This window comes from Musca autumnalis, unplaced genomic scaffold (genome assembly GCF_047663935.1).
Source record: "Musca autumnalis isolate F117 unplaced genomic scaffold, ASM4766393v1 scaffold_2, whole genome shotgun sequence".
Taxonomy (NCBI): Eukaryota; Metazoa; Arthropoda; class Insecta; order Diptera; family Muscidae; genus Musca; species Musca autumnalis.
The window spans coordinates 58,877,841-58,894,760 of record NW_027411755.1 but is presented as its reverse complement, the minus strand read 5'-3'; the positions used below and the strand labels follow the sequence as shown (position 1 = coordinate 58,894,760).

General features: G+C 36.0%; 1 protein-coding gene across 1 annotated transcript; it reads left to right on the top strand.

The window, feature by feature from the left end:
- The first annotated feature begins 2,794 nt into the window (after positions 1–2,794).
- On the top strand, positions 2,795–3,151 carry LOC141392253 (activity-regulated cytoskeleton associated protein 2-like). The gene has a single exon (XM_073965204.1). It carries the CDS (start codon positions 2,795–2,797, stop codon positions 3,149–3,151), a length of 357 nt encoding a protein of 118 aa, XP_073821305.1.
- The last annotated feature ends 13,769 nt before the right edge of the window (positions 3,152–16,920 follow it).

The window sequence follows — 16,920 nt, the reverse complement described above, 5'->3', positions numbered from 1 at the left end:
TAATGTATGATCGCTTATATCCGAACAACGGATGGGCAAATAAAAGAAGAAGAAGAAGGTTCAGTTCGCCTTAAGTCATTTGCTTTAAGGGCAAGATAGGTGAAAACTTTCGCATCTCCATAAAAGAAATGTTTTCGAGTGAAAAGATTATTCACAGAGGTAGTGGTGTAGGGTATAACATAGTCGGCCCCGTATCGACTATAGCCTTTTCTCACTTGTTTCCGTTTGTAACGCATTAAAACAAGGCTGCTCAAAGGGCGCACTTCTGTTGTCGGTGTGTGTCAATTGCTCACTCACAATTGAAAAAGAGAGCTTTTGTTTTTGAAATGAAAATTTTCAATACACACATTTTTTCCATTACACAAGACAACCCAACAAACCAAAACTACTCGAACAAAACATCATCTTTGAATTATAAATTCCTGTGTAGCCACGGGAGAATAAACGAAAGTTGATTCTCTTGAAAATAATGAGTGTGTATGCAAATTATTAGCTTATCCGTGTAATTGTAGAATGTATTTATACGAATTGTTTTTCGTAAATTTTATAAAATCAGACTGAATGGTATGTTGGGAAACTATCAAAATGTTTGTGTTTCAAAACTAACACAATAACAAAATGTGTTTGTATGTGTGTGAGCAGGCCAACATTAAAATAATCATTTGCGACCCTATAAAGTATATTTATTCTTGATCACGGTAAAATTCTAAGTCGATCTATGGAGATAGGACGCTGAATTTTTGGGAAGATTAGTCTATTGTTTTCAGGTAGGTCAAGTTCGATGAAGGGCTACATCGGTCCACGTTTTGGTATAGCCCCCATATAACGGTACCGCCCGATTTCAAGTATTTTGACGTTATTATTATGGAACCTCCCGATTTTCAGTAAATTGAGGATTTTAGCTACAAGTTTTAACCGAACTAGCTGTAATTAGTTGGGCATTTGAGGGTCTCGATGATCATGAAACTTGTCCACTAAAATTTGTTAACACAGTTCCTTGTTGCACAAATAAAGGTACCGTCCATTTTTGTGTATTTTGAGGATTTTAGGTACAATTTTTAACCAAACTAACTGTAATTTGACATTTGAGGTTATCACTAGTCACGAAACTTCTCCATCAAAATCGTCAACATAGTAGATCCATGTTTTGGTATATCCTCCATATAACGGTACTTCCCGATTTTCGTTTCTTTGAGGATTTTAGCTAAAATTTTTAAACGAACTATCTGTCATTTGACAGTTGAAGATCTCAGCGGTCACGAAACTTCTCCATTAAAAAAATCAACATATGTCCATGTTTTGGTATTGCTCCCATATAACGATACCTCCCGATTTTCGGTATTTTGATGGTTTTTGCTACAATTTTCAACCGAACTGCCTGTAATTTGACATTTGAGGTTCTCTGTGGTCATGAAACATCTCCTATACCTAAAATATATACCTTCGGATTTACTGTATTTTGGAGGTCTTTGGTACATTGTATGACGGAACTACCCGTACTTTGACTTTTGAGGTTCCCTGCAGTTATAAAACTTGTCCACTAAAACCGTGTATGTGGTACACTTTCACTTGGCTGAACATTTTTTTTAGATTAGGGTAGATAATTTGGGCATTTGGGGGATTCGTGGTCGAAAAAATTTTCCACCTAAAATTGTGAAAGGAAACTAATTATTCCATTTTAATTAAGACTATTTTATGGTGGAGGGTATAAAAAGTTCGGCCCGGTCGAACATAACCACTTTATACTTGTTTTACTTGTTATCGATATTTTTCGGATCAAATTGGTAGAAATTTGGTATTTAAAGTTCCCAGTGGTTAACCAACTTCTGTACTAAAATTTGTGGACACAGGTTCACGTTTTGGAATAGCCCCTATATAACGGTACCACCCGATTTTATGAATTTTGTAGTTTTTATCTACTTTTTGGGGCAAATTGGATGTAATTTGGCATTTATGGTTTGAGGTGATCAAAAAAGGAAGAACGAAACCAAGAAGTTTATTCTCCGAAAATTATGAATTATTTTGGAATTAACCCCATATGTCGGTAAAGCCCGATTTCAGGTGTTCTGAAGGTTTTTAGACGTGTTTAGGCCAAATTTGATCTAACTTGGTATTTAACTTTTGAAGTGATCAAAAAACTTCTATACCGAAAATAAAGTCTGAGGTAGGTTTATGTTCTGGAATAGCCCCTATATAACGGTACCGATCGATTTAAGGTATATTGAATTTCTTTTCTCTACAAAAACTTATTGTAGCGTATTGTCACATATTACTTGATTTGTTTTACTTTTAATTTATTGAAAACATAATAATTTTGTCCTATTGAAATTGTGTCATTGTTTTTGTTGTCAAATATTTTATTTTACCCCATTTCGATATACATGTTTTTTCATACATTCAGTCTATTTGAAACCTTCATATCAAACACATATAATTTTATTAAATAAAGAATATTTTTTTTAACATGTTCGTGTTTTCAATCCGTTCAAGAACCTTCTGCAATTGGCGCCCACAAAGATTAGTATCCCGCTACAAATTGACGCCCAACAGCGAGGCCAGAATAACGCCCAGAAAGCCGTGAAGAAGGATTTTTATTGAAAATGTATTGGAGAATTGGTTTCCGACAATAGTGGAGATAAATTGTGGCCCTTTCCGTCTGGAAAAAATCTCAAAATTTGTTCTTCAACCCGTTGTAACAAGATAAGGAATATCCTGTCCATAGTCAATATCTATGAATAAAAGAGTTATTGCGGAAGGTACACGCAAAACCGAACGAATTGCGAGGAATACGAACATGGTTTCGCTTACAACAGAACAATTTGAAAGTCTGTTGAGATCTATAAACAGACCCACCGAGAAGAATGGATCGTTTAGCGGTTGCTCAGCAATATACAATGGAGAACGATGTTCTGCGAAAGTTGAGGAGTTTATATCAGCTATAACGACATACCAGCTTGTTGAAGGCGTTGCTGATGCTAATGCAGTTAATGGTATGCCTATGCTACTTCAAGGAGATGCTGCAGAATTTTGGAGTGGTGTTAAAGCTAAAGCCAAGACTTTCAAAGATGTCATTGAAATGGTACGTGAGGCCTTTGCCCCACCGAAACCAGCATGGCGAGTCTATGCGGAATTATTTGGCTTAACAGGGTAAGAATGGTCCTACAGATACATTCATTAGAAAGAATAGAACGTTATTTGCGCAGTTAGCAGAAGTTCCTACAGAATCCAGCCAGATTGATATGGTGTGTGGGATGCTTCATCCTCAAATAAGGGAACGTGTCTTTCGTCATAAAGTTAACATCTTTGAAGAACTTTTGGCAGATGCAAGGGAAGATGAACTAATAATCAGTGAACGCGTTGCTGTGAACACTAAACATTTAGAAAGTGGTCCTCAAGGTGGTCTAAAACGTTGCTCCTTTTGCGGAAAGAAAGCAAGATGTTGTTGAAGATGTAAATTCAAATGCCAAGACAGAAGTTTTAAAACCGAAATTGTGTTGATACGGATGTAATGCACCAGGTTTTGTTCGTGCGAATTGTCCTAAATGCAATGAAAAGCTAAACGCAAGTTTTAATTCCTATGATATGTGTATCGGTCGTGACATTCCAAGGGTGAATGTTGAAATGTTTGGATTTTCTGTACAAGCTTATTTTGATTCCGGCTCTAAAACGAGTGTAGCCAGTTCAAGTTTAAAGCAAATTATACAGTTAAAAGGATGTAAATTTGATACCATTAGATGTAAAACAACGTTGGCGGATGGATTCACATCCAATCAAACATTTCTTACAACAACATGCAAGGCATTGGTTGGAAGAAGAAGTTTTGACATCGATTTTTGGTTTTTCCGGAAAATAAAAACAACCGCACTCTTCTGGGAACAGATTTTATGGAGCAGGCAAATGTTGTGCTGAATATGGGGCAGAAACATTGGTATTTTGAAGGCTGTCCAACTAAAGTATTTGACTTTGCTCAAGAGCTACCAGTCGAGTTGAACTTAGTAGAAACAAACACAATTACTGAATCGTATGTTAAACGCAAGCCAGTGAAAATAGCAAAGGGACATACGGAATCTCCGTTTATAACTCCAATGAAAAGTTGTCAATTGTAGATTCACTTTGGCAGTTTTGTTGAGATGTATGTTTTACTTACTATTTGTTGTAGTCAAGCTTAATCTCATATTTGTTGTTTTCAAATTTAAAAAAAAAACAAGTAAGAAAAGTCTATGGTCGGACGGAGCCGACCATGGGATACCCTATACCACTATCCCTGGACAATCGCTCTCCACGGAACATCTTTTCAATGATTGTGAAAATTTAATTATCAAATATCAGAGATGTAATGTATAATACTTATGACCAAAACCAAAAAGTTATCTAGCATGACAAAGACATTTTTGTAGCAGGAAAGGAAAATTTAGTTCACACAAACGTTGGTTTGTACGCTTCTTCTTCATCATAAACTCAAACTTTGTTTAAATTTTTGCGGGTTATTATTTTGACTTACAGAGCCGCCACAAAATTGGTTAAAATTTTGTTTTTGGTCTATTTCATCCCCTGAACATTTCACGATCATCACCAAAAACTAATCATTTCTATTCTGGCCCGAACCCAACATCCTTAATTCGTTACAATCGGTCCATAATTGCGGCCTTAAGCTTGTTTACAATTTTTAATGGACGGACACACATCGCTAACTCGCTTTATCTCGTCGAGATATGAATTTTGGCATACCAAATAAGGGGTCTAGGACGAATATTTCGTGGTGTTACATGAACTTTTGGAGAGACAATATGTAGCATGGGATAAAAATGTGGTTCTCTACACAGAACCCATTATATATTAGGCAGCAGGCCCGTTATCTAGCAAACACTTTATTGCAATTTACATCAGAGGAAAGGTCAGTAGTTTTTTCCCATATGTAGACTACTTTGCCAAATATATATGTCCTCAAGGATTTAAAATATCGACCAAAAATAAAATTTTTATATTTTTCATACAAAAGTAATGGTCCATTTCACCCGCTAAAGAATATCAGATCATCATTCAAAATTGTAGGCATCTTTTTCGACCTATACTCTTATCCGGTGCAAAATTTCATGACTTTTGATGTATAATTGCGACTTCTAGCGAGTTTATTATTACACTACAAACAAATAACGGAATATATTAGGCTGTAACTCTGTTATCTGATCATGTACACCAACATAATTGGCATCAATTGAAAAGTCAAGCGTTCCACTTTCAAGTATATCTCACTTGTCCGGAATGTCACTTCCAGGAATTAAGATATAAACTGCATATTAAAAATTTTCACAATTTTCACACAAAAGTTTTGGTCCATTTAACCCTCTAAATATTATCCGATCGCCATCTCAAATTGCAAGCTACTCCTTTGTGATATACTCTTACCTTATTTAAAATTACGCGTTGATCGGACTATTATTGAGACCTACAGAGCCGCTAGAAAATTGGATAAATATTATGTTTTTGGTCCATTTCACCCGCTAAATATTTCACGATCATCACCAATAAGAATAGGGATCTATTCTGATCTGAACCCGACCTTTATACAACATTTCGTGACGATCGGTCCATAATTGCGGCCTGGAGCGTGTTTACAATTTATAATGGACAGACGGACGGACTGACGGACGGACGGACTGACGGACGGACACACATCTCAAAATCGCTTTATCTCGTCGAGATATGAAGATTGGTATACCACATTGGGGGTCTCCGACGAATATTTCGCGGTGTTACATGAATTTTTACCAAAACAAACTTATAATACCCTTTTCCACATTGTGGTATAGGGTATAAAAACAACAAGTTTAAAGTGGGGTGTAGTTAAAATTGATTACTTTTGGGGATGGCAGAGAATACTAGTTTCGTCCAACGCCACTTGGACTCATCAGTTCTCTTAGTTCTTTGTATTGAAACAAAGAACCCTTCCCCAATCTTATGACGACTCGAGCTCAAGAATAAGTGTGCAGCGTTAAAAGCGAAAGAGTCGAAGGTGAAATATACCCCCAGCTTCTCATGGTTGATTTTAAAATCGTGAAAGAATCGGATGCGCTTAATGTTAATGAAGAAGGCGACAATTTACCAATAAATTCCCCACCATATCACATGCCATTTGCAAGGGCTGAGCAGTTGATAAAGGAGGTTGGGGTAATGCTTGAAAATGATATCATAGAAGAATGTTATTCGGCATGGGCTTCCCCTATGGATATGTTACCGAAGGAAGATGGGCCGGCAATACAAATGAATGCAAGTGCTCATGTGTTCAGAGAGGTTTTACTGCAGGGGGAGGGCAAAGAAAAACGAGAACAACATAATTATTCTACCACGGAACGAGATGCTTCAGCTATTGCGTTTGTGGGAAACACTGAAGAATTGGAAATGAAGTCGCAGGACAAAAACAAACTATATATGGAAAAACGTAGACCTCCATATGGAATGTTTAATGTCAAGACGGATGTCCTTGTTAATAAGCATGTCATAAGTAATTCTCCGAAAGAAGTTACATCAAAGTTTGTGCCAAAGAGGGATGGCCCATATGTTTTTAATCGTAAAATAGGCTCAACATCATTTGAACTTTCATCACCAGAGAATTTAAACATTCCTTTGGGCAGATACCAATAATCAGTACTTACCCTATATAATGCAGCGAACGTTGATCAAATAACATCACCTAGATACTCGTTGCGGAAAAGGGACAGACAAAAGAAATCATCTTAATGAAGCCGCCTAGTTGTTGACGCGTGACTCGGGGCGAGGTTTCATACGTCAAAGGGGGAGTATGTAGCGTATTGTCACATATTACTTGTTTTGTTTTACTTTTAATTTATTGAAAACATAATAATTTTGTCCTATTGAAATTGGGTCATTGTTTATGTTGTCAAATATTTTATTTTACCCCATTTCGAAATATATATTTTTTCATACATTCAGTCTATTTGAAACCTTCATATCAAATACATATAATTTTATTAAATAAAGAATAGTTTTTTTTTGTAACGTGTTCGTGTTTTCAATCCGTTCAAGAACCTTCTGCAATTGGCGCCCACAAAGATTAGTATCCCGCTACATTATGGAAATAGGTGAAAAACACGTCTGCACCATAAATTGTGGACATAGATTCAAACTTTGAAAAACGACGTTTTTATACTCTACACCACTATGTGGGGAGGGTATTATAAGTTGGTTTTGGCCAAAAAGTTTGTAACGCATCGAAATAATGGTCGTAGACCCATACTTATATATACCAAAACGAATGTCTCGACGAGCTGAGTCGAATAATCATAAGTCATTCTCTTCATAATGACCCTTTTGCCATTGAATATAATCTTTGGCTTCCTATATTTTCGTTCATTCTTATCAGCAAAGCACTTAACATTAAAGTAAACAAAAAATTGAAATATTTTCATGTTATGATTTCTTTCCTTTAACCTTTCCAATTTCAGTATTAGGACTTTGCTTTTGAAAAGGGTTACAATAATCATCATCGCCATAATCTTTGTTATCTCAAACGCCTTTATTGATTTTCATTTATGGCATTTATATGAACAAGACTATATCCTTGATACATTTTCTTTAAAATATATTTGAGGAAGGATAAAAATTTTAAAATATTATCAATACAAAGAAAGAAGAAGAAGCCCTTAACTGATATATTGAATGTCAGCAAACAGAAAAAAACGGACGGAGGAGCATGAAAGACCGTCTGATTTTGGATGAACTTCAACACATATGCATGCATGTGGGCATGTCAGAAATCCGAACCCATATCCTGCACACAAACAAACAAACATACACACATACGATAACTTTCATTCAAGCATGTAAATGTGTTATGACAAGGATTAAATTATGACTTAAGATAAAAATCTTTTACATAAAAGCACGCATTCGATGTAAAAAAAAATCGAAACTGAAGAACGAAGAAAATTTTATGGAAATCGTATATGTGTGTTTGGGAAATGTCTTAAGTGTTTGAAGACACTTAAAATTCAATATGAATTTATGGAGATAATTTATCTACATAAAAGATGTCAAATATGTTAATGGAGTTTACCGCAAGTATGACACTTATCAAGTGTAAATGATTTTTAAGTGGTGGTGGCATTTTTCTTTTACAAAAATTTTAATCTAGGGGAAAGTTTTTGTTTACTTTGAAACATAGACGTAAGGATATACAAACCAAAAATGTGACGAAGAGAGTTCGTATTAAAGGGTTATTTCTGTCGAAAGGCTAAATTTGGTACAAAGTTTTAGATCACACAAATAAACAGTGAAAACTCTACGATAATATTGATTTCTGTCAAAAATTTTTTAAAGTGTTGAAATAATTACTCGTGTTTTAGGCCAATATAAGACAGATATGGTCCGTATGACGAAGAGAGTTCGTATTAAAGGGTTATTTCTGTCGAAAGGCTAAATTTGGTACAAAGTTTTAGATCACACAAATAAACAGTGAAAACTCTACGATAATATTGATTTCTGTCAAAATTTTTTTAAAGTGTTGAATTAATTACTCGTGTTTTAGGCCAATATAAGACAGATATGGTCCGTATGACGATATTTTAAGCTTTCGGATATAAAAAACTGTAAACACCGAAATCGAAAGTTCAAAATTTACAAATCTTTAAATTATTTCTTATGATGGATTAAATAATTTCTTATACCCTCCACCATAATATGGCGCTATATTAAGTTTGGTTTTCCGTTTATTACGCATTCAAATAATCATTTGATATCCTATAAAGGATATATATTCTTGATCAGGATAAAATTCTGAGTCGGTTCTTGGACTACCCTCACGACCTTCGTTTTATAGGCAGTGTCGGCCACGATTGAATTTTTTAAACAAGATTGTCATAGTGTTTATATGATGGTCCTTTATCGACATTTAAAGATTTAATTTGATCAATGAACTCTTGCCGTGAAAAATTTTCACAAGTAATCTCCATTTTTATACCCTCCACCAGGGTAAAATTCTACGTCGATATAACCAAGCCCGTCTGTCCATCCGGCTGTTGAATTCAAGATACAGCTCGCAATTTTTAGGATAGAGTTTTGCAATTTGGTATAGAAGTTTCTATTACTCCTAGGATGTTTGGTATTGCAAATGGGCTATATAGGTCGACGTTTTGATATAGCCCACATAGAACGGTACCACCCGATTTTCGGTATTTTGAAGATTTTAGCGCCATTGTCACACGAAACTGGCTGAAATTTGGTACTTGGTCTTCGTTGGGGGTACAAATTTTCCCAAAGAATTTTGTCGGTATAGGTCCACTCCTTTATATAGACCCCATAGAACTGTACCTCCCGATTTTCCGTATTTTGTCGGTATAGTTCCACGCCTTCATAGAGCCCCATTGAACAATACTTCCCGATTTTCGTTATTTTGAAGTTTATGGCCCCAATATTCCTCCGAAATGGCTGACATTTGGTATTTAGTCTTTGTTGGGGGTATAAAACTTTTCCCCGGAAATTTTTCTGTACCGGTTCACGCTTTAATATCTCCCGATTTTCGGTATTTTGAAGGTAGTGACCACAGTAAACCATCAAAATGGCTGAAATCGAAATGGCTGAAATCTGGTACTAAGTACTCGTTGAGGGTATAAAACTTTCCATATGAAATTTGTCGGTATAGGTCCACTTCTTCATAGAGCCCCTATAGAACTATACATACGGATTTCGGGTATTTTGAAGTTTGTGACATCAATATTCCATCGAAATTATTGTTGTGCATTTATTGTAAAAAAATTTCCGTATGAATTTTTTCGTTATAGGTCCACGCCTTCATAGAGCCCTCATAGAAAAATACCTCCCGATTTTCGGTATTTTGAAGGCTGTGGCCTCAATATTCCTCCGAAATGGCTGAAATTTGGTACTAAGTCTTTGTTGGGGGTATAAGACTTTCTCCAAAATTATGTCGGTATAGGTCCACGCCTTCACATAGCCCACATAGAACGGTACCTCCCGAGTTTCTGTATTTTTAAAGTTGTGGCTACAATAATCCACCGAAATTCTTTTGGGGTATAAAACTTTCCATATTAAATTTGTCGGTATAGGTCCACGTCTTCATATAGCCTCCATAGAACGGTAAATCCAGATTTCGGGTATTTTGAAGTTTGTGGCATCAATATTCCATCGATATTGTTGAAATTTGGTATATAGTCTCATTTGGGGTATAAAACTTTCCATATCAAATTTTTAGGTATAGGTCCACGTCTTCATATACCCCCATAGAACGGTACCTCCGGATTTCCGGTATTTTGAAGTTTATGGCATCAATGTTCCATCGAAATTGTTGAAATTTGGTATATAGTCTTCATTTGGGGTATAAAAATTTCCGTATGAAATTTGTCGATATAGATTCACGCCATCATATAGCCCCCATAGAACAATACCGAAATGGCTAAAAGTTGGTATTTAGTCTTCATTTGGGGTAAAACACTTTCCATATGAAATTTGTCGGTATAGGTCCACGCCTTCTTAGAGCCCCCATAGAACAATACCTTCCAATTTTCGGTATTTTGAAGATTGTGGCCTCAATATTCCTCCGAAATGGCTGAAATTTGGTACTTAGTCTTTGTTGGGGGTATAAAGCTGTATAGGTCCACATCTTCCTATATCCCTCTTAGAAGCGTACCTCTTGATTTTCTGTATTTTAAAGGTTTTAACCACATTATCTTACCGAAATATCGGAAGTATCGGTACCTCGCGGATTTCGGTATTTTGAAATTGCTAAAATTTGGTATTTACCGCCTGTTCATGTATGTCGCACGGAAACATGTACGAAAGGAAAGCAGTCACTCACTTCCGTCTAAAAATGCTTTCATGTATTTCGAAAACTATCGTGCGACTGCCGTTTCGTATCATATGCGAATTACTACTAATTTGAATGTACATTTGTACAACTATGTTCCATAAATGAGAGCCAAATAAGAAATGAAAACAAAATCCACATATACATACAAACAGTGGAATTTGTTTTGTTTGAAAAATAAAATGTGTCGGTATTTTGAATTATTTTATTTTATTGATTTCTTCAATAAACTTTTTGCAAGGAATCTTTTTACCGTAGACTAAATGCCAAATTCCGGTTGAGTAATGTCGCTTTCAAAATAACGAAAATCGTGAGTACCGTTCTATGGATCTGTAGCGGGAAATTTCTGGGCCAAAGTTTTGCAACTCCTACAAACACTAAATAACAAATTTCAGTCCTTTCGGCTGAATAATGAGCTAAAACACACTGTGCAACAAAATGGAGCTCAAAGTCTGGGGGGTGGAAAATTCCTATTGGAGATGAAAGCCCTTGTTGAGTATATACAGAACCCCGAAGGACAGATTCGCCGTGAGTCGAACTTTCGCGATATGGCGTGATGAATATTTTGCTGGAGACCCTAAAAGCCATCTGGAATCAGCGTTATATATTTGTTCGCTGTTGTTTAAGCTTATATTTAAGATGACATGTCTTCAGTCAAATCAAATGAGGATTTTTTTCGTAGAACATTTCGACCTTCTAACTCGCTTCCTTCAATGTCATTTTCGTCCTTTATTTCAAGAACCGTAATGAAAGTGGCACAAGATGACATTTTTCAGCTTCGGAATATTCTACGAAAATGTCGCTCGGAAGATTTTAGGTACGGTTCCCAAAGACATAAAATTGATAAAATCTTGTTTAAGCGGTCGTTTTTCACTTTTACCCGAATCATGCTCAGACAGCCCTATATCTATTTATTTCAATATATTATTGTTAACCTATTGATGACCTAGAATTCTCGGAGTCATTAAAACAGTTGTATCTTGTTTTGCTAAGCACGTTAATTTCATTATTTTTTGGAATAAAGATCCGGATATCCGAATTATGGAACCGGTTATTCTGATATTAAAACCGAATTTTTATCCGGTTTTTATGAACCGATTACCCGTATATGTATATCATTAGAAAGCTATTAAAATTGTCAATCAGATATGATTAATATGCATTAGACATTTTAAGCGGCTTTGGTGCTGGAACAAAAAAACCGTATTTTCGAACCGTTTCTTAACGTTTGTGAGGATACATTTCTGTGCGTGAAAAAAGTTATGATCATGACCTGGGGGGTGGAAAATTCTTTTTGGAGGTGAAAGCTCTTTGTGAGGACATACAGAATCCTGAAGGGCAGATCCGCCGTGAGTCCAACATTTGAGTTATGGCGGGTTGAATTCTGGGATGGTGACCCATTATTGCAAGTGTAAAAAGTTACGTAACTGAATTTCAAGTGGGTTTAGGGTTCTACTGGGACAATATGTGCTATGTCGGCGTAAGATTATTTTCGTGATATGCCCTAGCCAAATCGGATGAATTTTTAAAGTATATTTTTATACCTTTTTCAACAACAAGGACATAAACAACAAGGCAGGATAAGAGTGAGACACAAAATGTTCTACAGAAATCGTCTTAAATCGATTTGACTTAGCACATACTGTCCCAGTAGAACCCTAAACCCACTTGAAATTCAGTTACGTAACTTTTTACACTTGCAATACGGGTCACCATCCCAGAATTCAACCCGCCATAACTCAAAGGTTGGACTCACGGCGGATCTACCCTTCAGGATTCTGTATGTCCTCACCAAGAGCTTTCACCTCCAAAAAGAATTTTCCACCCCCCAGGTCATGATCATAATTTTTTTCACGCACATAAATGTATCCTCACAAACGTTAAGAAACGGTTCGAAAATACGGGTTTTTTGTTCCAGCACCAAAGCCGCTTAAAATGTCTAATGCATATTAATCATATCTGATTGACAATTTTAATAGCTTTCTAATGATATACATATACGGGTAATCGGTTCATAAAAACCGGATAAAAATTCGGTTTTAATATCAGAATAACCGGTTCCATAATTCGGATATCCGGATCTATATTCCAAAAAATTATTAAATTAACGTGCTTAGCAAAACGAGATGCAACAGTTTTAATAACTCCGAGAATTCTCGGTCATCAATAGGTTAACAATAATATATTGAAATAAATAGATATAGGGCTGTCTGAGCAAGATTCGGGTAAAAGTGAAAAACAACCGCTTAAACAAGATTTTATCGATTTTATGTCTTTGGGAACCGTACCTAAAATCTTCCGAGCAACATTTTTGTAGAATATTTCGAAGCGGAAAAATGTCATCTTGTACCACTTTTATTACGGTTCTTGAAATAAAGGACGAAAAGGACATTGAAGGAAGCGAGTTAGAAGGTCGAAATGTTCTACGAAAAAAATCCTCATTTGATTTGACTGAAGACATATCATCTTAAATATAAGCTTAAACAACAGCGAACAAAGATATAACGCTGATTTCAGATGGCTTTTAGGGTCTCCAGCAAAATATTCATCACGCCATATCGCGAAAGTTCGACTCACGGCGAATCTGTCCTTCGGGGTTCTGTATATACTCAACAAGGGCTTTCATCTCCAATAGGAATTTTCCACCCCCCAAAATTTCTGTTCACAGTGACATTAAAATGGGCAAAATTGGGTGTACCGTTCTATGGAGGCTATATGAAGACCTGGATCAACAACAACAACAACCTACAAAACACCGAAAATCGGGACAAATTTCAGGTGGAACGTTTCATAACCCCAACAAACACTGAATACCTAATTTCAGCCATTTTGGTAGCATATTGAGGCCACAACCTTCAAAATACCGAAAATCGGGGGGTACCGTTCTATGGGGGCTATATGAAGGCGTGGCCCTGTACCGACAAATTTCAGGTGGAAATTTGTATACCCCCAATGCAGACGAATTACTCAATTTCAGCCATTTCCGCATGTTGAGGTCACAACCTTTAAAATAGCGAAAATCTCGAGGTACCGTTCAATGGGGGCTAAGTCAGCTGTAACTTCCTATGTTTTAGAGATATCAACATGGAAATTTTACTTAAAATAAAGTAGAAGACGTAGAAAAAATAGATATATTCCTGACAATTGTGATCAATATCGAAAAAAGTTGACTGTTGTATATAAGACCGACCACATACTTTATGTTGAGAGGTTGAAATTTCCTCTTTCATTTGAATAGAATCAAGTTGCCGGTATTTTCAATAACTAGCAATTTTCACGTATGCGTTATAACGGTTCTTTTTACTCACATTTTTTAATTTTTTTCTTAGGTTTCATGATTTGGTTAAAAAAAGGTAACTATTATCGAAATGGGACTAGAAAAAATCTTATCTGTGAAAATTCTAAAAAAGATAGGCTTTCGTAATTTTTTCCTAGTTTGTACCATTTTTGATATACATATATAATTTTATGTTGGGAAATTGCAGTCATGACATTGTTTTGTAGACGATACAACCAGCAAATTGTCCCAATTTGAACTTCTATATCTCAAAAACGGTAAAACTTACGATAATATCATTAAGGTGAATCTTGTAGAGAATTTTCATAGTTACAATATTTTATTTAGTCCCATTTCGATAGGACTGGCGGTTTCCAAGCAAAATCAAGAAAACCTAAAAAAACCCATAAAAATGTCAACTCGAATCGCGAGTTATATAAAAAGCGGCAATTTTTTTATTTTTCTCATCTATGAACATTGTTGGTTCAAAATCCGAAAAAACTTAAAGTTGTTTCAAGAGCACCGTGTTATCTTTACCATATTTCTCTGTTTCGGACTTATCAACCAATCAAATGTGACTTCTTAGTAATTTTGATGCGATCTTTACCATTTTGAATACAATTTTGTGTAAAATTTTGACTTTATAAATTGTCTCTAACGATTTCTTCATAACAATATTTTTTGAAATTCTAAACACCGATTTCATCATATTTCAAGACCCTAATACACATTTTAAGTAGTTTTTTTTTTATAAAAGTTTACAACATGTTAATCTATTATTTTCCGTAGATTGTTGAAATATGTTCCACAGAAATTATAACATGGAACAAAGCTTAATTTTGATTTGTCTTCACAAAAGCTATGGTCGATTTTACCCACTATACAATATCCCATGATCAACCAAATTTATTTGCATCTTCCTTGACCTAAACTCTTACCTCGTTCAAAATCAATCATTGAACTATAACTGCGACGTTTTCTTGATTATGGTACAATTAATACTGTGACATCTCTGTATATATTAGGGTGTAACTCTGACCATGAACGTCAACATAATCAACATCAATGGAAAGGTCATGAGTTCCTCTTCCAAATATTACTCACTAGACCGGAATGCGTCTTCCAGGAATAAAGATACAGGCTGTACATTAACAAGTAAGAAAAGCGTTAAATTCGGTCGGGGCGAACCACAAATTTCAGCCATTTCGATGGATTAATGTGGCCACAACCTTCAAAATACCGAAATTCGGAAGGTAGCGTTCTATGGGGGCTATATGATGGCGTGGGTCTATACCTACAAATTTCTAGGGGAAAGTTTTATACGCCTAAAGAAGACTAAATACCAAATTTCAGCCATCTCGGTGTGATAATGAGGCTAAAACTTTCAAAATATCGAAAATCGGGAGATATTGTATTATGGGGGCTATATCAACACATGGACCTATATAAACATTTTATGGTAGAAATGTTTCTTAGCCTCTATCTAGCAAAATACATAGTTACAACCTATGCTTTGGTCAAATGGGTCTAATACATTCAAAATATATTAAAATGACGCGTACTTTATAAGGGGCCTTATGTGGATGCTATACCAAAACGTGGGCCTATATAACCCAAATTTGGTAGAAATGTTTTCTGGCCTCTGAAGACACAAAATACCAAATTACAATCAATTCTGTGGTCAAATGGATCTAATACATTCAAAATATATTAACATGACGCGTACTTTATATGGGGCCTTATACGGGGGCTATACGAAAACGTGGGCCTATATAACCCAACTTTGGTAGGAATATTTTTTTGCCTCTGGAGACACAGAGTACCAAATTACAACCGATTCGGTGGTAAAATGGGCCAAATATCTTAAAAATTCCTTAAAACGACGACGCGTCACGCGTCATATTGTATGGGGGCTATACGAAAGCGTGGGCCTACATAGCCCGCTTTCAATACCAAAAGTCCTACGTAACTATAACATGTTTTCCCAAAATTTCATCAACCTACGTCAATCCGTTCGGACGCTAGAGTGATTTCCACAGACGGACAGACGGACGGACATGGCTATATCGATGTAGAATTGCACGCTGATCAAGAATATATATACTTTGTGGGGTCTACAATGATTATTTCGAGTAGTTACAAACGTAGTGACAAACTTAATATACCCCCATCCTATGGTGGAGGGTATAAAAATGTGTACAGTTTTTACACAAAAGTTTTGGTTCATTTAACCCCCTGAATATTATCTGGCCACCTTCTAACATTACAAGATTCTTCTATGTTATAAACTCGAACCTTATCTAAAATTTCGCGTCGATCGATATTTTATTGCGATTATTAAGTTGCTCTGTAAAGCTTCACAACACCAGACATCGGTAAGCTGCAATCACAACAGATAGCCACAGCATATTCCACTCAACTAGCCCAATTGCTTAATCAAAGCACTCCTCATGACAAAGCATTGCCCACTCTATGCAAACAGACGCAAAATCCATACTTGGATATCTGAGACCAAGGAATCCATGGAGTGTCGTGCTGCTACCGAAAGGAAAAATGCGGCATATAGGGCTACTTTACAATCCGTAGCAACGCGTAGCGCACGAGAGAGGTATCGGGAGAAACGCAGAGAGGAGAAACGTCTTTTCCACAGGAAAAAGAGAGAGATGGAAAAGCGGGAGTGTGAAAACATCGAGATGTACAGGAGCCAGAATGAAGTCCGAAAATTCTACTAAAGAGTGAAATATCAAACTGATGGCTTCGTACAGGCGCCTCCTCCTGTAGAGACCAGCAAGTTAATTTGGTAACT

What these genes read in the sequence shown, in the direction of transcription:
- LOC141392253 (XM_073965204.1), top strand. Translation starts at nt 2,795, where the DNA reads ATGGTTTCGCTTACAACAGAACAATTTGAAAGTCTGTTGAGATCTATA.